The following is a 26,888-nucleotide window of genomic DNA, read 5'->3' on the forward strand; positions in this document are numbered from 1 at the left end:
TGAGGATAGACTAGATTCTACAAGTAGCATTTGTTATATTTACTTTATTACATGATAGTTAATATATACATACAGCAGTCTGTCTTAATTTTTTGTGCATTGCAAAATTTGAGATATCAGTACACTTCGCTCCTAGTAATTCAGCTTGCATATTGAGAACTGCAAAAGATTCAGAAGGACTCCATTCAAACCCCTGCACTAAGTGACTTGACCAAATTTAGGTATGGTTTCTAACAACTTAGGGCAGTATCCCTAGAGGACTCAGTTCAGTTCAGTTCAGTCGCTCAGTCATGTCCGCCTCTTTGCAACCCCATGAATCGCAGCACGCCAGGCCTCCCTGTCCATCACCAACTCCCAGAGTCTACTCAAACTCATGCCCATCAAGTTGGTGATGCCATCCAGCCATCTCATCCTCTGTCATCCCCTTCTCCTCCTGACCCCAATCCCTCCCAGCATCGGGGTCTTTTCCAATGAGTCAACTCTTCACATGAGGTGGCCAAAGTACTGGAGTTTCAGCTTCAGCATCAGTCCTTCTAATGAACACCCAGGACTGATCTCCTTTAGGATGGACTGGTTGGATCTCCTTGCATGGCCTGCCTGTGAAAGCTCAAAGCTGCCAAGAGAATTTATCATTTGTTCCAACCAGTATCTCCCTTTCCTAAGACATTTACCTAACAAAAGTTAAAATTGTAAATCGTGTGTGTGTGTGTGTGTGTGTGTGTGTGTGTGTGTGTCTGTGTCTGCTTACAACCCCAGAGTGTCTGTCTTACGGCCCTAAAATCCAACTGAAGTGTAAGATTTTTTTTTTTTTTTGCTTATTTTTCCCCGTTTGGGGGGATGGGGTTGATATTGCCCCTGTTGAGAATGCATAATATAATATGTTCATGCTAAGTTGCTTCAGTTGTGACTGACTCTGTGTGACTCTGGACTGCAGCCCACCAGGTTCCTGTCCATGGGATTATCCAGGCAAGAATTCTGGAGTGGGTCCTCCACGAGATCTTCCCAACTCAATGATTAAACCCATGTCTCTTAACGTCTAACCTGCACTGGCAGGCAGGATCTTTACCACTAGCAGCCAGGTGAGAAGACATTTTTGGTTTTGTTTAAAAAACAACATCCAAGGACTTCCATGGTGGTCCAGTAGCTAAGACTGTTACAGAGTCCAAGCTCCATGTGCTCGCTGCACTGACAGGCCAATTAACTGAGAGATGAGGTGTGAAGGCAAGGATACAACTTTATTCCGAAAGGCAGCTGACAGAGAAGATGGCAGACTTGTCCAGGTCTGGATGCCAGGTTCTTTTATAGAACAAAGACGGGGAGGAGTTGAAGAAGTAAAAACCATTATCTTGCAAATATCTTCTGGAATGGCCGGCATCTTGGTTGTTCAGTTGCTCAGTCATGTACGACTTTTTGTGACCCCATAGATTGAAACACACCAGGCTTCCCTGTCCTTCACCATCTCCTGGATCTTGCTCAAACTCATGTCCATTGAATTGGTGATGCCATCCAACCATCTCATCCTCTGTCGTCCCCTTCTCCTCCTGCCTTCAATCATTCCCACTATCAGGGTCTTTTCTAATGAGTCATCTCTTCACACCAGGTGGCCAAAGTATTGGAGCTTCAGCTTCAGCCTCATAAAGCTGAAGATAAAGAACCCGATTGCTGATGCAAGAGACATAAGAGATGTGGGATTGATCCCTGGCCAAGGAAGATCCCCTGGAACAAGGCATGGCAACCTACTCCAGTATTCTTGCTTGGAGAATTCCCATGGACAGAAAGGCCCAGTGGGCTACAGTCCATAGGATGACTAAGAGTCAGACACAACTGAAGTGACATGGCACACAGTAACAAAAGTGATGAAAAACAAAGGTTAAAGTCAAAGAAACAGATCCACCTTGGAGTCAGAATTGCCTCTTCGCTACAACAAGACTCTATGCTTCCAGTGCAGAGGGGCACACATTTGATCCCTGGTCAGGGCACTAGATCCTGCATGTTGCAAGTAAGAGTTGTGCAACATGCGGGATCTTAGTTCCCCAACCCGGGATGGAACCTGTGCCCCCAGCTCAGAGTTTTAACCATTGGACTGCCAGGGAAGGACCAATGATCCATAATCTTCTGTTGTTAGGCTACATATCTTTTTTTCCAGCAGAAAACTGTGTATCCTGGCTCCTCCCTTACCTCATGAGGGCAGTTCCTCAGAGCTGAGAGGATGTCTTCCAGGCTATGGTCCACAGAAAGATTCCTTGAACAAATCCCAATTAAAACGGGCTTCCCTGGTGGGGCTAAGTGGTAAAGAATCCACCTGCCAGTGCAGGAGAAATGGGTTAGATCCCTGATCCAGGAAAATCCCACATGCTTCAGAGAAACTAAGCCTGTGCTTCACAACTATTGAGCCCATAAGCCACAACTACTGAAGCCCACATGCCTAGAGCCCATGCTCTGCAACAAGAGAAGCCACTGCAATGAGAAGCACGTGGACCACAACTAGAGAGTAGCCCCTGCTCTCTGCAACTAGAGAAAATACCCACATAGCAACAATGACCCAGCACAGTGAAAAATAAATCTTTTTTTAATCTTAAAAAGTTTAGATTTTTGTGCATTTTTCTTCAGTCAATATGCTTAATTTTCTTTAAGCCAGTTAAATAGAATTTTTAAACAAATTATTTTGGCAATACTTCCTTAAAGTAGGAAAAAACCACACATCTACAACATACATATGGAAACACACATCAACATACAAACTGATGCAAACAGAGAGCTTATAGCTTTTGTTCTAAAATTTTAGCCATGAATCAGATGCAAAATTACAAAATTCACCAGTTATAGAAGAAATTGGATCCAAATTGTGTCTTTGGCAGACGGAATAAGTTAAGGTTAACTGCTCAAATGGTTAAAGCTTTTTACTAATATTTGTGGAGAAGACACTTAAGATTTTTCTTTTTTTTTTTTTTTAAAGCTACTTTGAATACTTACTTTATGATGATTAAAGTTGAATTCCACGGTAGCTTTTTTTTTTTTCTTCATTTATTTTTATTAGTTGGAGGCTAATTACTTTACAATATTGTAGTGGTTTTTGCCATACATTGATATGAACCAGCCACGGATTTACATGTGTTCCCCATCCTGAACCCCCCTCCCACCTCCCTCCCCATCCCATCCCTCTGGGTCATCCCAGTGCACCAGCCCCGAGCACTTTTCTCATGCATCCAACCTGGACTGGCAATATGTTTCACACTTGATAATATACATGTTTCGATGCTGTTCTCTCAGATCATCCCACCCTCGCCTTCTCCCAGAGTCCAAAAGTCTGTTCTATACATCTGTGTCTCTTTGGCTGTCTTGCATATAGGGTTATCGTTACCATCTTTTAAAATTCCATATATATGTGTTAGTATACTGTATTGGTCTTTATCTTTCTGGCTTACTTCACTCTGTATAATGGGCTCCAGTTTCATCCATCTCATTAGAACTGATTCAAATGAATTTTTTTAATGGCTGAGTAATATTCCATGGTGTATATGTACCACAGCTTCCTTATCCATTCGTCTGCTGATGGGCATCTAGGTTGCCTCCATGTCCTGGCTATTATTAAACAGTGCTGTGATGACACTGGGGTGCACGTGTCTCTTTCGATCTGGTTCCTCAGTGTGGTATGCCCAGGAGTGGGATTGCTGGGTCATATGGCAGTTCTATTTCCAGTTTTTTAAGGAATCTCCACACTGTTCTCCATAGCGGCTGTACTAGTTTGCATTCCCACCAACAGTGTAAGAGGGTTCCCTTTTCTCCACACCGTCTCCAGCATTTATTGCTTGTAGACTTTTGGATAGCAGCCAAAATACTGGAGCAGCACTCCAGTGTTCTTGCCTGGAGAATCCCAGGGACGGGGGAGCCTGGTGGGCTGCTGTCTATGGGGTTACACAGAGTCGGACACGGCTGAAGCGACTTAGCAGCAGCAGCAGTAGCAGCAATATTCCATTGGGTATATGTACCACAGTTTTCTTATCCATTTATCTGCTGATGGGCATCTAGGTTGCTTCCATGTCCTGGCTATTATAAACAGTGCTGCGATGAACATTGGGGTTCATTTGCCTAAATTCCAAATAAGCTTTTCCCCTTTTGTTTACTTCTGATAAGAATTATCTCTTTGAAGTTACCATTTCAAAGAGATAACCTCAATAAGACTTCTGGAGAAGACCAGATAAGAACATTACATCTCAGAGGCACAGGGGAAATGCAAATTCCTCCAAAGACTTTTGTTTGTTAGGTACAGAATTTTTAGCATTTTGAGATAAAATAGGGCAGGTTTGTGACATTGTACAGGAGACAGGGAGGAAGACCATCCCCAAGAAAATGAAAAGCAAAAAAGCAAAATGGCTGTCCAAGGGGGCCTTACAAATAGCTGTGAAAAGAACAGAAGCTGAGAAAAGGAAAGATATACCCATTTGAATGCAGAGTTCCAAAGAAGAGCAAGGAGAGATAAGAAAACCTTCCTCAGTGATCAGTGCAAAGAAATAGAGGAAAACTATAGAATGGGAAAGACTAGAGATCTCTTCAAGAAAATTAGAGATACCAAGGGAACATTTCATGCAAAGATGGGCACAATAAAGGACAGAAATGGTATGGACCTAATAGAAACAGAAGATATGAAGAAAAGGTGGCAAGAACACACAAAACTATACATGTTCATGTATAGTTCTTCATGTATAAATCTTCATGACCCAGATAATCATGATGATATGATCACTCACCTAGAACCAGACATCCTGGAATGCGAAGTCAAGTGGGCCTTAGGAAGCATCACTATGAACAAAGCTAGTGGGGGTGATGGAATTCCAGTTGAGCTATTTCATATCCTAAAATATGATGCTGTGAAAGTCCTGCACTCAATATGCCAGCAAATTTGGAAAACTCAGCAGTGGCCACAGGACTGGAAAAGTTCAGTTTTCACTCCAATGAAAAGCAATGACAAAGAATGTTCAAACTACCACACAATTGCACTCATCTCACACGCTAGCATAGTAATGCTCAAAATTCTCCAAGCCAGGCTTCAGCAGTATGTGAACTGTGAACTTCCAGATGTTCAAGCTGGATTTAGAAAAGGCGGAGGAACCAGAGATCAAATTGCCAACATCTGCTGGATCATCGAAAAAGCAAGAGAGTTTCAGAAAAACATCTATTTCTGCTTTATTGACTATGCCAAAGCCTTTGACTTGTGAATCACCACAAACTGTGGAAAATTGTGAAAGAGATGGGAATACCAGACCACCTGACTTGCCTCTTGAGAAATTTGTATGCAGGTCAGGAAGTAACAGTTAGAACTGGACATGGAACAACAGACTGGTTCCAAATAGAAAAAAGAGTACATCAAGGCTGTATACTGTCACCCTGCTTGTTTAACTTATATGCAGAGTACGTCATGAGAAATGCCAGGCTGGATGAAGCACAGGCTGGAATCAAGAATGCCAGGAGAAATATCAATAACCTCAGATATGCAGATGACACTACCCATATGGCAGAAAGTGAAGAATAACTAAAGAGCCTCTTGATGAAAGTGAAAGAGGAGAGTGAAAAAGTTCAGAAAACTAAGATCATGGCATCTGGTCCCCTCACTTCATGGCAAATAGATGAGGAAACAGTGGAAACAGTGACAGACTTTATTTTGGGGGGCCTAAAAATCACTGCAGATGGTGATTGCACCAATTAAAAGACACTCACTCCTTGAAAGAAAAGTTATGACCAACCTAGACAGCATATTAAAAAGCACAGACATTACTTTGCCAACAAAGGTCCACCTAGTCAAGGCTATGGTGTTGTTTTGTTTTTTTGTGTGTGTGAGATATCAGAAAAGCTAAGATTTTTATTGGAATAGAATTTTGAGTAAAAATTAATGTGAAAGGCCTGACTGGATTTCCTATGGAGAAATATGATATCTCTCAATTTATTTAGGACTTATTTCATATTTGTCAATAAAGTTTTATAAAAATATGGAACGCTTCACAAATTTGCGTGTCATCCTTGCACAGGGGCCATGCTAATCTTCTCTGTATCGTTCCAATTTTAGTATATGTGCTGCCGAAACAAGCACAAGGCTATGGTTTTTCCAGTAGTCACGTATGGATGTGAGAATTGGACTATAAAGAAAGATGAGCACCGAATAACTGATGCTTTTGAACTGTGGTATTGGAGGAGACTCTTGAGAGTCCCTTGGACTGCAAGGAGATCCAACCAGTCCATCCTAAAGGAAATCAGTCCTGAATATTCATTGGAAGGACTGATGCTGAAGCTGAAACTCCAATACTTCGGCCACCTGATGGGAAGAACTGACTCATTTGAAGAGACCCTGATGCTGGGAAAGATTGAAGACAGGAGAAGAAGGGGACGACAGAGGATGAGATGGTTGGATGGCATCACCGACTCAACAGATATGAGTTTGAGTAAACTCCGGGAGTTAGTGATGGACAGGGAGGCCTGGCATGCTGCAGTCCATGGGGTCACCAAGAGTCGGACACTACTGAGCGACTGAACTGAACTGAGGGCAGGTTTGAGGACTGATTAAAAAGGACAGGTGGATTTTAATTGTCTCTGAAGCTGCATTTCTGGCTTTGCAAAAATTTGTAAGGTAAGGACAGTTGTTTTTAATTCCTCAGGGGATTGGGTTGTAACCTAAATGACATTACTGATTGACACCCCAGGCCCCACCCCACCGCCCGCCATACAACTACATTTTTCTCAATTTGCTTCTTTGTATCAGAGAGATAATCTTAAACTAGCAAAGAAATAAAAAAGATCCCTATTTCTAGACTTACAGCTGTCTTTGAAATGTTTTAGTAGATCCTTCCACAAAGGCTTCAGAATATTTTTTTGCTTTTTCAGTTTTTTCTTTCCCTCTGTGTACATTTAGCTTAGAGAAGCTCCCCCCCCCCACCCCGCCCCAATTCTTATCAGGCTCTGAATATTAACTTCCAATTTGGCCAGTTTCTGGTCAACAACAGCTAACTTGGGGCGAGGGGTGGGGTAAAGTCCTTCCAAATAAATCTTGTTAATTTTCAGCCAGGACAAACAGTAAAGGCAAGTACAACATCAAGTGTCTCCTTCCCCACTCCCCTGCCTGGCTTGTCTGGATACTACAGAGAGAGATTCAGGAGAACTGAATCTGGTTACCATTCTCACTGTTCACTGGGTTTACCAGTTCTCCCAGGATCCCACCTTCAGTCCCCAGTATCTACCAGAATTTCTTAAGGTTATCTATTAATTTTAATTTCCCCTAGGCTATTTAAGGAAATAAAATAGCTTTACCAGAAAATCTCTCAGGAGTCCCACCAACACTGGGAGGGGCTCACACGGGGGCCCTCCTTTGAGGGTATATATGAGGACATCTGTAAGGCCACTAACTTGGTGAACTTCTGTTTACAGACTTGTAGTCTCTTCAGAGTGAAAAGACAAATCAGAGAATTAATAGAATGAATACCCAAGTAATGGAAGACAGAGGGGAGCAAAGTTGCATCAATCCTATATAGCCTTTTCTTTTAGGTGCCTTTGTGTCTTTAATTTTCATTAGCCATGAGTCTCTCAGTGAAGGTATTATGGAATCTTGAAGGCTTTTGGAGGTTTCTACATACCAATTAAAATAGGTATCCCATTCTGTTTGATTGATTTGGGAACCCTTGCTTTCAAATGCACTTCTTAAATAAATGCTCTTGTCTAACTGGAACCTTTCTCATATCAGTCACTGTAAGTCCAGATTGTCTTTGTGAGATTTTACCATTTTTGTAGATAATTACAACTGCCAGATCCAGAGTTCTTGGATATAAAATATGCAGTTGTGCCAGAAGATGGCGCACTCCATTATTTGAAACTTGATCCCATTGCTTCAGCTGTTTTGGGTCTCTTAGAACTGGACTGGATGAAGCACAAGCTACAACCAAGATTGCTGGGAGAAATATCAATAACCGCAGATGTGCAGATGACACTACCCTTATGGCAGAAAGTGAAGAACTAAAGAGCCTCTTGATGAAAGTGAAAGAGGAGAGTGAAAATGTTGGCTTAAAACTCAACATTCAGAAAACGAAGATCATGGCATCTGGTCCCATCACTTCATGGCAAATAGATGGGGAAACAGTGGAAACAGTGACAGACTTTATTTTTCTGGGCTCCAAAATCACTGCAGATGGTGATTGCAGCCGTGAAATTAAAAGACACTTGCTCCTTGGAGGAACAGTTATGACCAACCTAGACAGCATATTAAAAGGCACAGACGTTACTTTGCCAACAAAGGTCCATCTAGTCAAAGTTCCAGTAGTCATGTATGCATTGGAGAGTTGGACTATAAAGAAAGCTGAACACCAAAGAATTGATACTTTTGAACTGTGGTATTGGAGAAGATTCTTGAGAGTCCCTTGAACTGCAAGGAGATCCAACCAATTCATCCTATAGGAGATCAGTCCTGAATATTCATTGGAAGGACTGATGCTGAAGCTGAAGCTCCAATGCTTTGGCCACCTAATGCAAAGAACTCACTCATTTGAAAAGACCCTGATGCTGGGAAAGACTGAAGGCAGGAGGAGAAGGGGACAACAGAGGATGAGATGGTTGGATGGCATCATTGACTCAGTGGATATGAGTTTGAGTAAGCTCTGGGAGTTGGTGATGGACAGGGAAGCCTGGCGTGCTGCAGTCCATGGGGTCACAAAGAATCAGACATGACTGAGCGATTGAACTGACTGACTGAGAGCCAAATTAATACCTTAGAGCGCTGTCCTGGGGCTTCCCTGGGGCTTCTCAGTGGTAAAGAATTTGCTTGCCAATGCAGGAGACCCAGTAGACAGAGACTTGATCCCTGGGTCAGAAAGATCCCCTGGGGAAATGGCACACACTCCAGTATTCTTGCCTGGATGATCCCATGGACAGAGGAACCTGGCAGGCTACAGTCCATAGAGTTGCAGAGTTGGACACGACTGAAGTGATTAAGCACTTGAGTTAGGTGGGTGTTCTCTAACAGGTTTTAAGTGCTCCACCAGTTTTGTGGCTTTGGGCTACCGAGATTCCTAGTAGCTACAGTCTAGACCTCATGTGCACACTAACAGAAACTAACAGTAACCTAGCCAAGTGAAGGCCTTGTGTGAAGTGCCAGCAATTCCCAGTGTGGAACTGGGGAGTAGAGAAAGGACTGAACCAGCTGACCCCAACAAATGTGGACTGGGATTGCAATCAAATGAAGAACAGTGGATAAAACCAACAGCTAGAGGCTTGGGTTCTGAGTGGAACCATCTGCTAGTTCAAGTTGACCTGCCCCGGGCTGGAAAGCCAATTCAATTAGAAGCTTGACACAGAGAGTGGATCTCAGAACCGAGAGAAACTTACCCACAGCCCTTGGAAGTGGCAAGAAAGAGAACTCAGAGGATTTGTGGGTATCAATCTGCCTGTAATGCAGGAGACCCAGGCTCAGTCCCTGGGTTGAGAAGATATCCTGGAGAGGGGAATGGGTATCCACTCCAGTATTCTTGCCTAGAGAATCCCATGGACAGAGAAGCCTGGTGGGCTACAGTCCATGGAGCCACCAAGAGTTGGACAGGCTAAGTGACTAACACTTTTCACCTCACCTTACTGAACACAGTAAGGCACTTGAATCTCATCGTTGTAGTGTCCTGGTGTTGACACTGTACCTAACCCAACACAGGGCATGGTAGATATTCGTGCAGGAAATCAACACAACCCCCAGTGTGCAGTTTCATGTTGATCCATCTCACCTCCCACAAAGGCCAGAAAACAGGCGAGAAGGGCATTCTGGCCTAGGGACAATAAACCCTTTCCAGAAGCTGATCTATATGACAAAGTCCAGGACAAGTAAACAGAGATCAAAGAAGCTTCCGGGCCCCCTCTCCACATCAGGGTCATGGCAGCCAGTACATCCCGACCAGGGCCATGGAGGGGGTTGACCAGAGTCATGTCTGCTCAGTCTGCTGGGGCTTGTGGGGAACAGGGAAGGTTTGTGCATAAAATTTAAGAAAATACAGGGACAAGATGGTTCTCTGGGATCTTTGACTGCTTCTTCTTGCTTCCTAACAACACAGAGGGCATTTCTGTCATTACATGATAGCCTTCGGCTTTGGCATCTGAAAGATGTGGGTTTGACTACCTCCTCTTTCATTTGCTGTGGGACCAACATCCCAGGGACACAGTGAGGATAAAATTAGATCATAAAGGGCTGAGAGCAAAGGGTGGCTCATAGTCTACCCTTCTTCATGAAAGCATGGCATTCATCTTTGTCTCCACTGTACCCTGTTCCTCTGCACCCCTGCCCAGGAGAAATGATGAGATTTGCTTCTGCTCTTCTTTCCAAAGCTGACCATCCTAAAAGGTGTGACACCCACTACGTATCCCCAGAACTGTCCAGACGGCCCCTGGCAGAATGGCTAGAGTTGGTGCCATCAGAAACAAGGATGTGGGCAGACACTTTCTAAGTCATCATATCTGCCTCCCAGGTGAATATATGACTGTCTGGAAAGTTTGTTGATGATTAAAGAATTTTGACAAGAACACCTAATGAAGAGAAATTCATTTTTAATTGTGGCCTCTTGACACCTGCCAGTGTATCACTGGTGTGGCCCCCGTGCCACAGATCCGGGATTAAAATTCACAGTTCACGCTGGCCGAGTGCGGTTCTAACCGAGGGGCACAGTCTGAGTCTGGTCGGGAGTTTACACAGCTGGGAATCCCCCTAGAGAAAGTTTTCACTGTCAATTTTTGATCCCTCAAATTGTAATACTTGCCTTGACCTTGTCTAATGTTTAATCCATGTTTATCCGGTGTTGTATTGATTCACGGTCTGAGAGAGGTGACGAGGCAGCGGGAGCCTTGAGACCACGCGCAGCATGATGGGGCTGCGGGGGCTGCCCGGCGTGTGCCTGCTGTCCCTGCTCACCCTGCAAGTCGTGGCCGCTCAGGGCTCGCCCACCGGCGGTCCCAGAGGTGGCAAGGTATGTGGCACACCCCTGGGCCAGAACCTGGCCGCCGAGCCCGGAAGGGAGCCCAGGGATGGGGGCTGTCCCCACCCACCTCGACTTCCTCTGAACGGAGAGGACCCCCTAGCACACTGGGGAGGTGAAGCTGGGGTGTTGAGGACACAGGCTACATCCCACTCCCATCCCTTAACAGATAGGCCCTGGTGCCCTGAGCGCTTGCATTCACACTTGGCCCTGGTTTTGTTTTACAGAAGCGACTGGCTGTGGATGCAGTGAGTGCGGGTCTTGGCAAAGGGGTCTGTGGTGGGGCCATTATTACAGCCAGGTCCCCCCAGGCTTCGGGGCATGCCCCTGGGCAGGGGGACTCCCGACTCCCATAAACAGGGGCTCTCCAGCCACCTCAATTCCCATGGCACCATTTCAGGCATACAGAATAGCACACGTGTCAGAGCTGGGTGCTGGGGGCCCCGCATCCTAGGCCACCTCCTGCACGTCCCACTTTAGGCTGCCGATGGTGTGGTCATCCGCAGTTTGAAAGTCAACTGCAAAGTCACCTCTCGCTTCGCCCACTACGTCATCACCAGCCAAGTGATCAACAGCGCTGACACAGCCAAGGAAGTGTCCTTCAACGTGGAAATACCCAAGACGGCCTTCATCAGCGACTTTGCCATGTGCGTGCCTTGCCTGGTTCACCAGGCCCAGCTCACAACCAGGGCTCCCCTCATCCCCAAGGGCCGTGGGCCAGGCCCAGCTCTGAGGGACTGAAAAGCCCTTTAGGTCCTGCTCTGGGCTGCCATCTTGCAGAGCAAACCAAAGCCTCTGACAGTATGTTTTCAGCCTAGGGCCCAGGAGCACAGGCCAGCACCCAAGGCTTCCTGCTGGACCCTGTGGCCGGGGCTGCCCACCTCCGTGCTAGGATTCCTGAGCAACTCTGGGGTCAGTGGGAGACCGGCAGGGGAAGCCCTTCCCCAAGTGCTCACCTGGACAGGGCCTCCTCGGAGCCGCCCCCCGCCTCCATTCCCCCGAGCTGGGAGCACCCCCACTCAAGGCCCTATGTGGTGGGAGAGGGGCACGCCCTGAGGGCTTCTTTCTCCCTGCAGCACAGCAGATGAAAACACCTTCACTGGAGACATAAAGGACAAAGTGACCGCATGGAAGCAATACCGGAAAGCAGCCATCTCAGGAGAGAATGCAGGACTTGTCAGGTGAGCTCTGGGCCCTGCCAGCCCAATCTCCGGTGCCACCCACCCCCCGCCAGCATGCATCTGAAGGCTGCAAGGTGCCTTGGATGGAGGGCAGCCCCGGATGAGGGGATGGGCGTAAACTGGTCAAACCCACTGCTGGCACAGATGTGATGCACAAGACCTCTAGAGAAGGGGGGCCCTGACTCTGGCCAGTCAGCTAAGACAGGGTGAGGGTCAAGGAGACCTGGGAGAAGCACTAAAAATAAGAGAAATTGATTCTGAGGAGTATGTTTTAGGTGACAAAGACCCGCATGTCACTTACCATGTGTCTGTCCGGTTTTGCCCCTGGTGGCACCCCCAGGGCCTCAGGGAGAACAATGGAGGAGTTCTCCATCCACATCATGGTCGGTCCACAGAGCAAGGCCACATTCCGGCTGACCTACGAGGAGGTGCTGAGGCGGAAGCTCATGCAGTACGACATTGTCATCAAAGTCAAGCCCAAGCAGCTGGTGCAGCATTTCGAGGTAGATCTCGGGTGACCACAGGCAGGCGTGAGGTCTCGGGAGCCAGGCTCTTGCCTTTCCCTCACTGTGGCTACACATGTAAGCTCGGCACCCTCCGTGTGCAGTCCTGGGCCTGAGCACACAGGGAGGATACTGACTCCTCCGGGTGGGCTCCAGTGGCTCTCTGTGGCTCCCTGAACCCTCCAGCCTTCTCCTTCTGAGCCTCAGCTTGCTCATCTGTTAAATGGGGGTTCTGTGTGTCCCAGAAGTGCCGCAAAGATCCTGAGAGATAGTGAATGTCCAGGGATTTTATAGGAAAGTCCCAGGCAGCCTGAGGGGCTGTCGTTGTGGCTGGCACGTTAGTGGTGGCTGAGTTGAGGGGCACAGGCATGCACACCTTCATTTGGCCAATACTTTTGAAGCGCCTGTGACATGCCAGGCCCTGCGTTGAGAGCTGGGTGGGCGCTGCATACAGTGGGGGGCCAGGATATACACTGGCTCTTGGCTGAGACTTGATGATGGTTCCCAAATGCGAACCTTGATGCAGGAGTTGTTTCAATGCCACAGATCGACGTGGACATCTTTGAGCCCCAGGGGATCAGGAATCTGGATGTTGAGGCCTCCTTCCTCCCCAAGAAACTGGCTGCCCAACTCATCAAGAAGTCCTTCTCAGGGAAAAAGGTGAGTCAGATAACGGAGCCCTCAGAGACATCTCAGCCTAGCTCAACCGGGCAGGTGCTGCAGGCTGCCCTAAGGGAGAGAGAGAGGAGAACTCAGCACTTCTGATTCTCAAAAGCCTAAGGCTGGGGAGGGTCTGTCTGCCTGGTCTGCGGTGAGTTGCTGGCTTGCTTAAGCCTCAGTTTCCCCTTTGCCTATCTCATACTCCTGGGAAAGCATTCATGGGATATAGGGCACACGTGTAAACCTCAGCATTTCAAGCCCAGTGTTCTTGGAAACATGATTAAGTTTGGCAAGGATGTTGGCCTACCCAGTCACTTACCACTTGTCACTTCCCACTCATCTACAGGAATTCCAGGAGCACCCTGCTTGCTCCTACCCCGGGATACCCAGCTAGTGCCCCGCTTCCTAACTTGCCCTCAACTGGAGCCAGGAGCAAACCGTTTATTCCCCACCCACCTTTGGTAGTGACTGTAACAGTTCACTTAAAAGAAGTGTTTCCTGTAGTTTTGGAGGGGTTCCTTAAAAACAAAATGCGACACAGTGGAGTGCTAGCAAACATGCTTGCTTTCAGTAGGGGACCAAGGGAATGGTCTTTGTCTTCCTAATAATTATTTTCAAATATCTTTAATGAACATATTTTACTTTTATAACCAACAACAAAACGTGAAAAGAAAAGGGTCCTTAAAGAAAATGTGGAAAGTACGGAAGTATAGAAATGTATTGAGGACAGTTCAGTTCAGTTCAGTCACGTCCAACTCTTTGCAACCTCGTGAACCACAGCATGCCAGGCCTCCCTGTCCATCACCAACTCCCAGAGCTTACTCAACTTTTTCACTCTTCTCTTTCACTTTCACCAAGAGGCTCTTTAGCTTTTCTTCACTTTCTGCCATAAGGGTGGTGTTATCTGCATATCTGAGGTTATTTCTCCTGGCAATCTTAATTCCAGCTTGTGCTTCTTCCAGCCCAGCATTTCTCATGATGTACTCTGCATAGAAGTTAAATAAGCAGGGTGACAATATACAGCCTTACGTACTCCTTTTCCTATTTGGAACCAGTCTGTTGTTCCATGTCCAGTTCTGACTGTTACTTCCTGACCTGCACACAGGTTTCTCAAGAGGCAGGTCAGGTGGTCTGGTATTCCCACTCCTTCAGAATTTTCCACAGTTTATTGTGATCCACACAGTCAAAGGCTTTGGCATAGTCAATAAAGCAGAAATAGATTTTTTTTTTCTGAAACTCTCTTGCTTTTTCGATGATCCAGCAGATGTTGGCAATTTGATCTCTGGTTCCTCTGCCTTTTCTAAAACCAGCTTGAACATCTGGAAGTTCATGGTTCACGTATTGCTGAAGCCTGGCTTGGAGAATTTTGAGCATTACTTTACTAGCTTGTGAGATGAGTGCAATTGTGCAGTAGGTTGAGCATTCTTTAGCATTGCCTTTCTTTGGGACTGGAATGAAAACTGACCTTTTCCAGTCTTGTGGACACTGCTGCACTTTCCAGCAAACCATCCCCAATTTCCCTGAGCACCAGCGCCAAGTTCAACCATGCTGCAGCTCCCACTCTGGGCCCTTCCTGCTCCTTGTCTATCCAGGCAGGTTCTATTTTCCGGCACAGTTTTATTTTTCCACTGAACAGTATGAGATGCCCAGTGTCTCTCATCCTGGTATTATTTAAATATTTTGGCCACACCCTGTGGCTTGTGGGATCTTAGCTCCCCAACCAGGGATTGAACCTGGGCCCCCAGCAATGAAAGTTCAGAGTCCTAACCACTGGATTGCCAGGGAATTTCCAACATGCTGCTGTTATTTTGTTTTTCATTGTGTACCCGAAGTGGTGATACTTATTGTAGAAAATTCCAATGATTCAGAAGCATGTGAGCAAAGAAACAGGTCGTTTCTCCTACCCCGCATAGGCATGCACTCTCAGCAGCTGGGTGAGGGTCGCCTAAGACTCATTCCTATGGCTGCACACGACACACACACCCACGCGTTGTCGTTGCAAACCAGTGATGCCTCACGCTCCCGCTTGTTCCAGGGTCACGTGCTTTTCCGCCCCACAGTGAGCCAGCAGCAAACCTGCCCCACGTGCTCTACAACCTTGCTGAACGGGGACTTCAAGGTGACTTACGATGTCAATCGGGACAACGTCTGCGACCTCCTGGTGAGCCTGAACTTCTAGCCTGAGACTTACAGGGCAGACAGGGGTCCTTGCGAGAGCGGCCTCACTCACCCGTTTGTGTTTCAGGTCGCCAATAACTACTTTGCCCACTTCTTTGCTCCCCAAAACCTAAGAAAACTGAACAAGAATGTGGTTTTTGTGATTGACATCAGCACCTCCATGGAAGGCCAGAAAGTGAAGCAAGTAAATGGCGGCTCTAAACAGCCCAGTGGGAGCTTCTCCAGCCCCATCGCCCCCCCCAAACTGGTGTTGCCCCCAGGGACTGGGTTTGGGACTTCTGCCCCTGGTCAGAGGCAGGGTAATCTAACAGGAAATCCCAGTGGTCAAGGGCTCTGGAATCAGCCACTTCTCACTGTGAGAAGTGAGCAAGTATACTCACTGCTCCTCGATGGCAAAAATAGGAGCAAAATGACAGGGCCCACGGGGCCTGTGGGGTTTACCAGTGGGGGAGGGCTTCGAAGATGAGACCTGTGTTCTAGGCATGTGGGGACGATTACAGGGGTCCCAGAGATGGCTTGCAGCTGGCAGCAGCCTCCCGCTCCTCACGCAGTGTTCTGTGCCCTGTCCATGGCGCAGTGAAACCCTTGGTGGACAAGCAGGGTTTTAGAAACTCAGCCCCCTGGGGTCCTCTGTCTTAACCCTGCCCCCCACTGAACTCCTGGTCATTTCCCCTTCCCACTGGGTCCCTTTGCCTTCTGCACGCCCTCAGCCACCCCAGGGCTCACTCAGCAGGAGGCTCCTCTCCTGTCATCACCGGCTTTCTTGCCCCTCCTGCTTGTCTGCCCCATGCCTCTAACCCTGTGGGTCTTTGAACTGGGCATCTGGAGATTACAAAAGGCACTATCCTCGGGCCCTGTCCCTCCACTGACTATCCTGTGCTTACAGACCAAGGAGGCGCTCCATAAAATCCTGGGGGACCTGCGGCCAGGGGACCACTTCGACCTGGTCCTCTTTGGGTCTGCAGTGCAGTCATGGAAGGGTTCGCTGGTGCAGGCATCTCCTGCCAACCTGGAGGCAGCTCGGAACTTCGTGAAGCAATTCTCCCTGGCCGGCGGTAGGGGCAGGGGTCTGGGGCCACCTTGATGCCACCTCTGTCCCCTCAGATTGAAGGCACACACTGATCTGCTTTCTCTTTTTTTGTAGCTACAAACCTGAATGGAGGTCTGCTCACGGGAATTGAGATCTTGAACAAAGCTCAGCAAAGCCACCCAGAACTCAGCAACCATGCCTCAATTCTCATCATGTTGACAGATGGTGAGCCCACAGAGGGTAAGTACCGTCAGGGATACCCTGGGAGGTGTTGGTCTGCTCATTATGGAAGGCACTGGGGACGCCGTCTGGGGGCAGAGAGGCTAAGGGTAAAGCTGAGCACTCGTCTAAGAGCAGAGTTCAGACCATAAAGTCTGCAGGAGCTCCAAGGTGCTCCTCTGTCCTGAGGTGGGAAACTGGGAGGGTTTCTGCATGACACAGGCTGCATGGGGCCCAGAAGGAGGGGCAGGACTCCTAGGCTGAATTTAATGAACTGTGTTTTCAGCACCAACTGAGGGCCAAGCACAGGAGTAGGGACCAAGGAGAGACACTAAGAGAACAAGAGACGTCTTTGCCCTTAAGGAGTCCAGGGTCCACTGCGGGAGGCAGACCCAGGAACAGATGCTCTGTCAAGGGCTCTGAAAGAACAGGGTGCTAGGAGGCCAAAGAACCACAGACAAGGGGCACCTGACCCAGGCAGAGTCTCAGAAGGCCTCCTGGAGGAAGTGAGCCCTGAGCTCTATCTGGAAGGAGGAGAGGAGAAGCAGGAAGGCATCCCTGGCAGAAGGGGCAGCTTGAACAAAACAAGGTTTGTGCACCTGCAAGGCCTGTGCAGGAAGTGCCGGCATGTGTTGAGCAGGTAAAACAGAGTGGAAAGGTCAGCAGGCCCTCACAGGCCGTGGGAGGAGCCGTGGAGGGTTTAAAATCAGATTTGCTCATGATGGATCCATGGAAATCGGCAGTCTTCTAGGAGCTCTGATAGCAGCTGTTGCATCATCCAGGGGAGACAGCAAGAGGCGTGGCCTAAAGAGGCTAGTGGGGACTGGAGATGGCCTGAGATGGGAGACTTGGCCCCCAGGGAGGGTGCCCCAAGGTGCCCTCATGCCCCACACGCATCCCATCCCTACCTGGCTGTGTGGCTGCAGGGGTGACGGATCGTACCCAAATCCTCAAGAATGTCCGAGATGCCATCAAGGGCAGGTTCCCACTCTACAACTTGGGCTTCGGCCGTGATGTGGACTTGAACTTCCTGGAGGTCATGTCCCTGGAGAACAATGGACGTGTCCAGAGAATCTACGAGGACCATGACGCCACCCAGCAGCTGCAGGTCTCCTCCTCCACGGCCCCTCAAAGTCATGCCAGGGGGATCAGAGCCTTGGCAGCCATGTACCCACCAGCCCAGAGCAGATAAAGCTCTGGTGTAGAGTTCAACTTAGCTGCGGGACCCCGAGCCAGTTCCTTAACCACTGAGCCTGCCGTTCCCTCTATAAGGCAGGGACCCTGACGCACCACTTCGTGAGGGGGTTTCCTGTTGGATACCTAGGGTGACCCCCCCAGCTCTGAGGCTGCACCCCCCCATCCCTGCAGGGTTTCTATGAGCAGGTAGCTAACCCCCTCCTGAGGGATGTGGAGCTGCTGTACCCCCGGGAAGCCGTCTCAGACCTGACCCAGCACCGCCATAAACAGTACTACGAAGGCTCGGAGATCATGGTGGCGGGGCGCATTGCTGACCACAAACTGAGCAGCTTCAAGGCGGACGTGCGAGCTGACGCGGTAAATAGAGGGCTGCAAAGGGTGGACAGGCACTCAGAAGCTCTCCACCCCTGTGCCCCTGGCAGCCTCTCTTTCCCCAGAGGAGTGCCCTTACCCCACCAGGCCACATACACCCCAGGGCTGAACTTTCTCCCAACGCAGTCATCCTGAGGGTAGGCTCAAGTGGCCTTGATAAGCGGTCATCCCTTGCAGCCAACTGGACCACCTGTTATTCCCCATGTCATTCCTCCCAAAGCATGAGGCAGTAGGAGGCTAGCGTCTTCCTTCTCAAGTACACTATTTCCTGAGCATCTACTATGCACTCAGCTCTGTACCACAGTGCAGTGCACGTATGCACATGCATGCTTGGGGGTCCTGGAGACCTGGAATCTTGCCATGTGGTGTAGCTGCGGGTTCAGGACTCCGGCTTTCAGTGAGGAAAGCTGAGCTAGACCCTGGCTCCAGGTGGGTGACACTGATCAAATAGGTCCAGTTCTCTAGGCCTTTCTGTGGCCTCTGAGGGTAAAACTGCACCAGAGAGTTGTGTGGAGTAAATGAAATAATCCATGCAGTAGGCTTATGCAGTGCCTGGTGCATGGCAAACCCCTGGGAAGAGGTGCCCCCATATTGTAGCTGGGAAGAAAAGGCACACTTGTGCGCTGTGGCAAGTTGAACGGCCGTCTGGAGGAATGGGGCAGAGTGGGCACAGTTGCATGGTGGACTGGCCGGCTGTTTGCTGGCATCCGCCAGAGAGAGTAACTCCATGAGAGCAGGGCCTGATTCTCCTCCCCTGGGACCCCCAAGGCCTGGGTCAACTTGGCTCACAGAGGGTGCTTGGCAACTTTTATGGAAGGAATGGATGGGTGAGGATGAGAAGTGTAGGCTTAGGAATGATGGGGGATGGAATGCTGAGAAAGGCTCACAGCCTCTCTCCCCCTCGCCTCTCTCAGGAGGGCCAAGAATTCATGACAACCTGCCTGGTGGATGAGGAAGAGATGAAGAAACTGCTCCGAGAACGGGGCCACATGCTGGAGAACCATGTTGAACGCCTGTGGGCCTACCTGACCATCCAGGAGCTGCTGGCCAAGCGGTACCAGCCCATCGGCTGCCTAGGGGAATGGGGGCAAACTACCCAAGAGCACCCCCCTCACCCCTGGGTCTTTGGACTAAGAAGGGGTGGTTCTGAGTCTTGAAGCATGTGAGCAGGTCAGATTTACTGTTCCCTGAATTTGCTCGCTGAGTTAATATCAACCAGGCAGTCAGTGTGTGGGCGGGGCCTGCTGGGGGGCACAGGGCGGCCTGCAGTTTGCCCCTACTTAGCTCTGTGGGTGAGGCTGCCCTTGCCCGTGGGGCTGCTGTGTCCAGACACACTCAGTTCATCCTCACAACATGCCGAGCACAGCGGGGTTCAGAGAGGTTAGACCATTTGCCAGAATGTCACAGCTGTTGAATTCTGGGGCACATCCCCCAGCTCTACCAAACCTCCAGGTTTTCTCTATGAAAATGTTAGTCACTCAGTCATGTCCGACTCTGCAACTGCATGGACTATAGCCTACCAGGCTCCTCTGTCCATGGAATTCTCCAGGCAATGACACCGGGGATCTTCCCTACCCAGGGATCAAACCCGGGTCTCCCGTGTTGCAGACAGATTCTTTACCGTCTGAGTCACCAGGGAAACCCATTTCTCTATGGGAGGCATTTAAATCATGAGGTCCTTGAAGACAGTCCCTGAGTGGGGCCACTGCAGGGGCTTATTACATGCCTGTTGATCAAGTGAACAACGGCAGGAAAGGACAAGGGAATGCAAGTTTACTGTTGTCCAAGCTGCGGGCCTGGAGCTGGTGTCTGTCTCGCAGGATGAAGTTGGAGGGGAAGGAGAAGGCCAACGTGTCAGCTAAGGCCCTGCAGATGTCGTTGGCCTATCAGTTCGTGACCCCACTGACCTCCATGACCGTCAGGGGCATGGCAGACCAGGACGGCCTGGAGCCCATCATTGATAAGCCCCTGGACGGTATGGGCTGGCTGAGAGGAGGCTGTAGGCATGGGGAGGCTTCTGAGAGCCAAAAGCCTCCAGGGCATTAATTCTCTTTCCTTTCTTTCCTTTCTAGATTCTCTGCCCTTGGGTGAGTTTTTAAATCATGTTGATTTGTGCAAGGGGCTCTGGGTGGCTGGGCAAGTGGCACAGTTCTGGCCACCAGACACACAGTTCCCCACCCCACACCTGCCTGGTTCCAGGCTTTCTTGGTCTCTTCCTCCCCTGAGATGCCCTTCCCCACTTTGTTGCAACTGAATTGTTGCCACCTGAGTGTTTGGGGAGTCCTCACACAGCCTGAACCCCTCCACTCCCAGGCCTCCTTTGGGGCCCTTAGTGTGAGCATCCATCTGCAAGAAGGGCTGGGACCCCCAAGAGGAGGGCTGGGATCCCTAGGAGAGGGCTGAGCCCCACAGGAGGAGGGCTGGGACCCCCAGGAGGAGGGCTGCCCAGGCCTGAATGGCCTCTGGGCCCAGTTGCCCTTGGAGTGGGGAGGGTGACGCTGTCCTCTGTCCTTGTCCTCCACAGAGATGTTGGGACCCAGAAAGAGTAAGTGGCCATCACCCTGACAACGCACGTCTTACCTCTGCTCCACGTGACCACCCTCAGTCCATGCATTCAGCCCTGAGCAAAGCCCAGGGCGTCACCCATCCAAGGCTTTTTTTCTCTGCTCCAGTGTTCCTCTCTCCCTCTCACTGGGAGCCCTCAGAACTCTCTCCCTGACCTGGGCCTGGCCTCCCCACCCCAGTGCCACCAGCCCCACCAGGTTCTCATGAAGGAGACCGAGATGGGGCCAGGCCACTGGAGGTGGTGGTTTGGTTGCTCAGTCATGTCTGACTCCTGCAACCCCATGGACTATAGCCCACCAGGCTCCTCTGTCTATGGGATTTCCAAGACAAGAATACTGGAGTGGGTTGCCATTCCCTTCTCCAGGCCAGGCCATTGCGCTGGGCCAAACTTCCATTCCCACATCCTGAGAGGTGTCAAAGTTTCCATGTCCACTCATGCACCCGCTGCCTCGGGCCAGCCTGCCTGGGTGGGAGGGGCCCCAGAGAAGGAGCCACCAGCTCCAAGGAAGGCCTGGCCGCCTCCCTTCTAAAGGCCGTTCACTCTTGCTGCTCAGCCTTCATGCTAGAGGCCTCTCAGCCTGCTCCAACGCACTCCAGCCTCAACATCGAGAAGTTGCCAGACCAAGTGACCAGCGGTGAGTCCTTGGGAGGGTCTGAGGGACACTTCTGCCTGGCTGAACCCTTGTCCCCAGCTGGCCCCATCTGCCTAACGCTCAGTTTAACGGACTCCATGCTGTGCCCTCAGTGGATGCTGACCCCCACTTCCTCATCCACGTGCCCCAAAAAGAGGACATGCTGTGCTTCAACATCAACGAGGAGCCTGGTGTGATCCTGAGCCTGGTGCAGGACCCTGACACAGGTATGGGTGACGTCACACCCTCTGCCAGAGAGGGTGGGGCCCGGGCTCCTCTGCCCTCAACGTTTAGCCACCAACAGGAAGGACAGTGGTTGTGGCCTCCACTCCCCACATCCAGTGTACCCGCCACCTGGCTGGGCTCAGCCTGCCGCCATCACACCACATCCACCTGCCTGGGCCCTATACAGGGCCAGCTTTGTGAGCATGTGACCTGTGCAGTTGCACGGAACCATGCCCTGGGAAAGGCTGCATGCTTGATTTAATGCTCTGCTGTTGCATCCTGAAATTCTGGACAATTTTTGAAGGAGAGGCCTCTTGTTTTCATTATGTACCGAGTCCTGTAAATTATGCCGTGGCCCTGCCGCATACCCTTCCCTTGGCCCTGCATGGCTGCAGGGGTCTTGGAGTCGACCTCATCCCCTGGCTCCGGCGATGGGAACAATGCCCTCTCCATATCTTGGACGCTTCTCCCACCCTCCCAGTCCATTCAGGTCATTTGCGCATGTTTGTTGAGCACATCCAAAGGGCTGGGGGCACAGTGGAAACCCGGACAGAGTCCCTGCTCTCGTGGAGTTTAGGGAAGGGAGATAAACAGGTGAACAGATTCTTAGCTGACCATTTCAGAGCATGAGACAAGGATAGTTTGGGGACGGTGACAATGGGGAGGGGGGCTGTTGGCTGCACAGTTCAGAGGAGGCCTCTGGCAAGAGGCCCGAAGACTCACCTACAGCACCTGCCCTGTGTCATGGAGAAGGAGCAGTCCCAAGGCCTTTCCTGGGGATGTGAGACCTCCTTCAGAGCCCAGAATCGAGCATTCTAAACCTCAGAGAGTGTGGTGGGAAGGGAGGCAGGAGGCGCTGTGTGTGGCCTGCACCTGTCCTGAAGGCCCATCTCCTTGGGTGCTGAGGCTCTCGGTAACCAAAGAAGGAGGGCAGGAGCAAAGACTGGCTGGCAGGGTTCTGGTGAGAGCTGGCCCCCGACCTGATGACTTCTCACCCCACTGCAGGCTTCTCAGTGAACGGGCAGCTCATTGGCGACAAGGCCGGGAGCCCTGGGAAACCCGAGGGCACGTACTTCGGGCGGCTGGGGATCGCAAACCCTGCAACCGACTTCCAGCTGGAAGTGACTCCTCAGAACATTACGCTGAACCCTGGGTCTGGCGGGCCCGTGTTCTCCTGGAGGGACCAGGCCTTCCTGCGGCAAAATGAGTAACCAGCGTGGGCGGGGGCCTGGGAAGGGAGGCAGGGGTGAGTGTGCTGAGGACCAAGGCGTGAAGCCCCAGAGCCAGCCCCGCCACCCGAGCCCATGGGCCCTCATTCCCTGACCTCTGTCAGTGAGTGAGGTCATAAGGCCTCCATGCAGACAAGTTGGGCCCTGTGAACCATTCCCGGCCCCTCACTCCCAATTTCCTTTGGTTCTGGGATGCGTGTCTCCCGGCCTGGCTGCCTGAGCTCCCGTGGCACCCTCACCCCGCAGTCCTGTCTCCACCCGTCTCCACCAAACCAAGCCACTCATCCTCCCAGGCCCAGCGCAAGGGCCACCTCTTCCCTGAACCCATCCTGGTCTCTTCCTCTGCTGAACTCGTGTTCTCTGGGCTTTTCTTTCAGCATCTGTCTTAGTATGACTTGTTTAGTGTTTGTTCTTTCCTTCACTCATTTATTCCGCAAACACTGCAGAGCATCAGAGCCCAACGCCGGGCAGTGGAGCTATAGGGAGAGGCGGGCAGGGTCCAGTATAGTGGACCAGATGATGAGTCAAGGAACACAGACTCATACTAGACAGGCTGGAGTAGAAGTCCTGGCTCTGTCACTCACCAGCTATGTGAGCTCGAGCAACTTCTTAACCTCTTTGAGCTGTGGTCCTCACAGGATCAAAGGGGGAATTGAATGATACAGTTTCAATGGAGGGCTTAGCACAGTGCCTGTACCCAATATACCCAACAGCAACATGTGGGAAGGAGTGTAGAACAAGAAATACTCAACCATCTCAGAGGAGAGGGCGGTCATAAGAGCTGGGTCCCAAGGACAAGAGCAGCTGAATAGAGGGGTGCAGTGAAGCCACATCCACCCTCATGGCACCTCTCCCCACAGGGTGTTGGTGACCATCAATAGGAAGAGGAACCTGGTGGTGTCCGTGGAGGACGGGGGCACCTTCGAGGTTGTCCTGCACCGGGTGTGGAGGGGGAGTGCCGTCCGCCAGGACTTCCTGGGCTTCTACGTGCTGGATAGTCACCGGATGTCAGCACGGACACATGGGCTGCTGGGTATGTATGGCTGGCCAGGCTGGCAGAGCTGTGGGGAGCGGGGTGTTAGGACTCACCGTGGGTCAGCTTTGCGAGACACCAGGACAGGTGCACCTCCAACGTGGCCTCCAAGGCTCAGAGCTCCAAAGAGGGACCTGGAGATGCCTTGTCCCTCAAAGAGGCTGTAATCAAACACAGTGAAACTAAAGCTTAAGTGAGTCAAGAGCATATAAGGGGAGGCCCAATTAGCAAACAGAAAAGTCCATTGGACTCGCAGACACCTCCTAGGTGGGATGGGTCATGGCCAACTGCTTGAAAGAACTGCTTCTCTCTGTGGTCTTCCGGCAGACCCTGCTCTCTACCCCTCACTCCCCTATCCCCAGCCATATTCTTTTGGAATTCCTATAGAAGCAACATAGCTGCTTCTTTATAGTAAGTGAACTAAAGGTGGCTTTGGATGTTAAAATTTATCAGAAACAGTCAAGCCCTTGGAAAAAATTGTGCAAATAACTCTAAACCTCCAGTGAGCACCTAGTGAGTACAAGGCAGCAAGGACCCCAATGGTAACCAATGTCTCCTGTATGCCTTTCCAGGACAATTCTTCCACCCCTTTGATTATAAAGTGTCCGACCTCCACCCAGGCTCTGACCCCACAAAGACAGACGCCACAATGGTGGTGAAGAACCGCCGCCTGACGGTCACCAGGTGGGTGGGCGATTCTCCCAGCATGTCTGCCCTTGGCCTTCTCCATCATTGGTTCAGGTCTTCTTCCAGGTGTCACATGGGTCGGGTGGGCTTCCTGGGGAGGTACAGCCCTGCCAGGTCCAAAAGGTGACCCCAGATGGCATGTTTCTCCTCAGGGGTTTGCAAAAAGACTACAGGAAGGACCCCCGGCATGGGGCTGAGGTGACCTGCTGGTTCATCCACAACAATGGGGATGGGCTGATCGACGGCGTCCACACCGACTATATCGTCCCTGACATCTTCTGAGCCCCCAGCTGGCACACCCATCCTCCCTTGGGACCATGGCAGAGGGGCAGGGTAGCATCCTGACCTGCTGCCCTGGCCATACCTCCCTGTCCAAGCTGGTATCCTATGTCGAAGCACTCATGACTTCCATTAAAGAGAGGCTATGTCTACCTCAGGCTGGCTGCTTTTGGGGAACAGGGGGTGGCAAGGAGGCAACCCAAGATGTTGTTCCTCAGAAGGGCTCAGGAGTCACAGCAGACCTGGAGGCCGGGAGGGAGCCTGTACCAACTCTGCCCCCACCCCCACCCCCATTCTCTGTAGCCGTCTGGCCCTGTGCCCTCTGAATGCCCGAGTGTCCCATGCACATGGCTTCCCCTATTGGTCCAGAGACCAAAGGACACGCTGGCAGATTGTAGAGGAGTGACCCACAATGGCTGAAGCCGCCCCAGTGCTTCCTGCTGTCAGGTGCTGTTTTCAGCGCCTTTGCTGAATTAACTGAACATACACTCCCAACAGCCCTAGGGCTTCCCTGGTGACTGAGACGGTAAAGAATCTGCCTGCAAAGCGGGAGACCATGGGTTCAATCCTTGGGTTGAGAAGATCTCCTGGAGAAGGGAAGGGCAACTCACTCCAGTATTCTTGTCTGGAGAATTTCATGGACAGAGGAGCCTGGAGGGCTGCAGTCCAAGGGGTCGCTAAGAGTTGGACACGACTGACTGACATACTTTCACTTCCCTGCTCCCAACAACCCTAGGGGACACTTTTGTCATGACTGTTTATAGCCGAGGTTAAGTAACTTGTCCCAAATCCCTCATGGTTTAAGTGGTAGAGCTGGGATTTGAACCCATGCTATCTGGCATTAGCATCTATGTGCTTAACCACTCCATGTAAACTCTCTGGCGGCTAATGGCGAAAGCTTCTTCTAGATCTTTCTCAGTTCAGTTCAGTCACTCAGTTGTCTCCAACTCTTTGCAACCCTATGGACTGCAGCATGCCAGGCCTTCCTGTCCATCACCAACTCCCGAAGCTTACTCAAACTCATGTCCATTTTTTTTTAATTTTTTTTTTTTTACTCATGTCCATTGAGTCAGTGATGCCACCCAACCATCTCATCCTCGTCGTCCCCTTCTCCTCCCACTTTCAATCTTTCCCAGCATCAGGGTCTTTTCAAATGAGTCAGTTCTTTGCATCAGGTGGCTGAAATATAGGAGTTTCAGCTTCAGCATCAGTCCTTCCGATGAACACTCAGGACTGATCTCCTTTAGGATGGACTGGTTGGATCTCCTTGCAGTCCAAGGGACTCTCAAGAGTCTTCTCCATCACCACAGTTCAAAAGCATCAATTCTTTGGTGCTCAGCTTTCTTTATAGTCCGATTCTCACATCTATACATGACTACTGGAAAAAACAGCTTTGACTAGACAGACCTTTGTTGGCAAAGTAATGTCTCTGCTTTTTAATATGCTGTCTAAGTTGGTCATAACTTTTCTTCCAAGGAGCAAGTGTCTTTTAATTTCATGGCTGCAGTCACCATCTGCAGTGATTTTGGAGCCCCCCAAAATAAAGTCTGTCACTGTTTCTATTGTTCCCCCATCTATTTGCTATGAAGTGATGGGACCAGATGCCATGATCTTAGTTTTCTGAATGTTGAGTTTTAAGCCAACGTTTTCACTCTCCTCTTTCAGTTCATCACTAAAGAAGCTCTTTAGTTCTTCACTTTCTGCCATAAGTGTGGTGTTATCTGCATATCTGAGGTTACTGATATTTCTCCCAGCAATTTTGATTCCAGCTTGTGCTTCATACTGGACTGAATGAAGCATGATATACTCTCATGATGTATTCTGCATATAAGTTAAATAAGCAGGGTGACAATATACAGCTTTGATGTACTCCTTTCCCTATTGGAACCAGTCTGTTCCATGTCCAGTTCTAA

At 50.1% G+C, this 26,888-nt stretch overlaps 1 protein-coding gene and 1 non-coding gene across 2 annotated transcripts; one reads left to right on the forward strand and one right to left on the reverse strand.

Moving 5' to 3' along the window:
• Positions 1 to 5,978: 5,978 nt before the first annotated feature.
• On the reverse strand, positions 5,979 to 6,085 carry LOC122425260. Its single transcript, XR_006264796.1, has one exon. It is a non-coding gene; the product is annotated as a U6 spliceosomal RNA (small nuclear RNA).
• Positions 6,086 to 10,833: 4,748 nt separating this feature from the next.
• ITIH1 (inter-alpha-trypsin inhibitor heavy chain 1) lies at positions 10,834 to 25,127 on the forward strand. The gene is made up of 22 exons (XM_043442526.1): positions 10,834 to 10,976; positions 11,213 to 11,233; positions 11,466 to 11,632; positions 12,062 to 12,166; positions 12,507 to 12,669; positions 13,216 to 13,329; positions 15,365 to 15,490; positions 15,575 to 15,691; positions 16,394 to 16,562; positions 16,652 to 16,777; positions 17,683 to 17,864; positions 18,125 to 18,310; positions 19,240 to 19,379; positions 20,146 to 20,300; positions 20,398 to 20,412; positions 20,850 to 20,870; positions 21,445 to 21,525; positions 21,636 to 21,749; positions 22,753 to 22,954; positions 23,837 to 24,009; positions 24,582 to 24,693; positions 24,849 to 25,127. Exons 1-22 carry the CDS (start codon positions 10,872 to 10,874, stop codon positions 24,976 to 24,978), a joined length of 2,724 nt encoding a protein of 907 aa, XP_043298461.1. The 5' UTR covers positions 10,834 to 10,871; the 3' UTR covers positions 24,979 to 25,127.
• Positions 25,128 to 26,888: the final 1,761 nt, after the last annotated feature.

Source organism: Cervus canadensis, chromosome 22, assembly GCF_019320065.1.
Source record: "Cervus canadensis isolate Bull #8, Minnesota chromosome 22, ASM1932006v1, whole genome shotgun sequence".
NCBI lineage: Eukaryota > Metazoa > Chordata > Mammalia > Artiodactyla > Cervidae > Cervus > Cervus canadensis.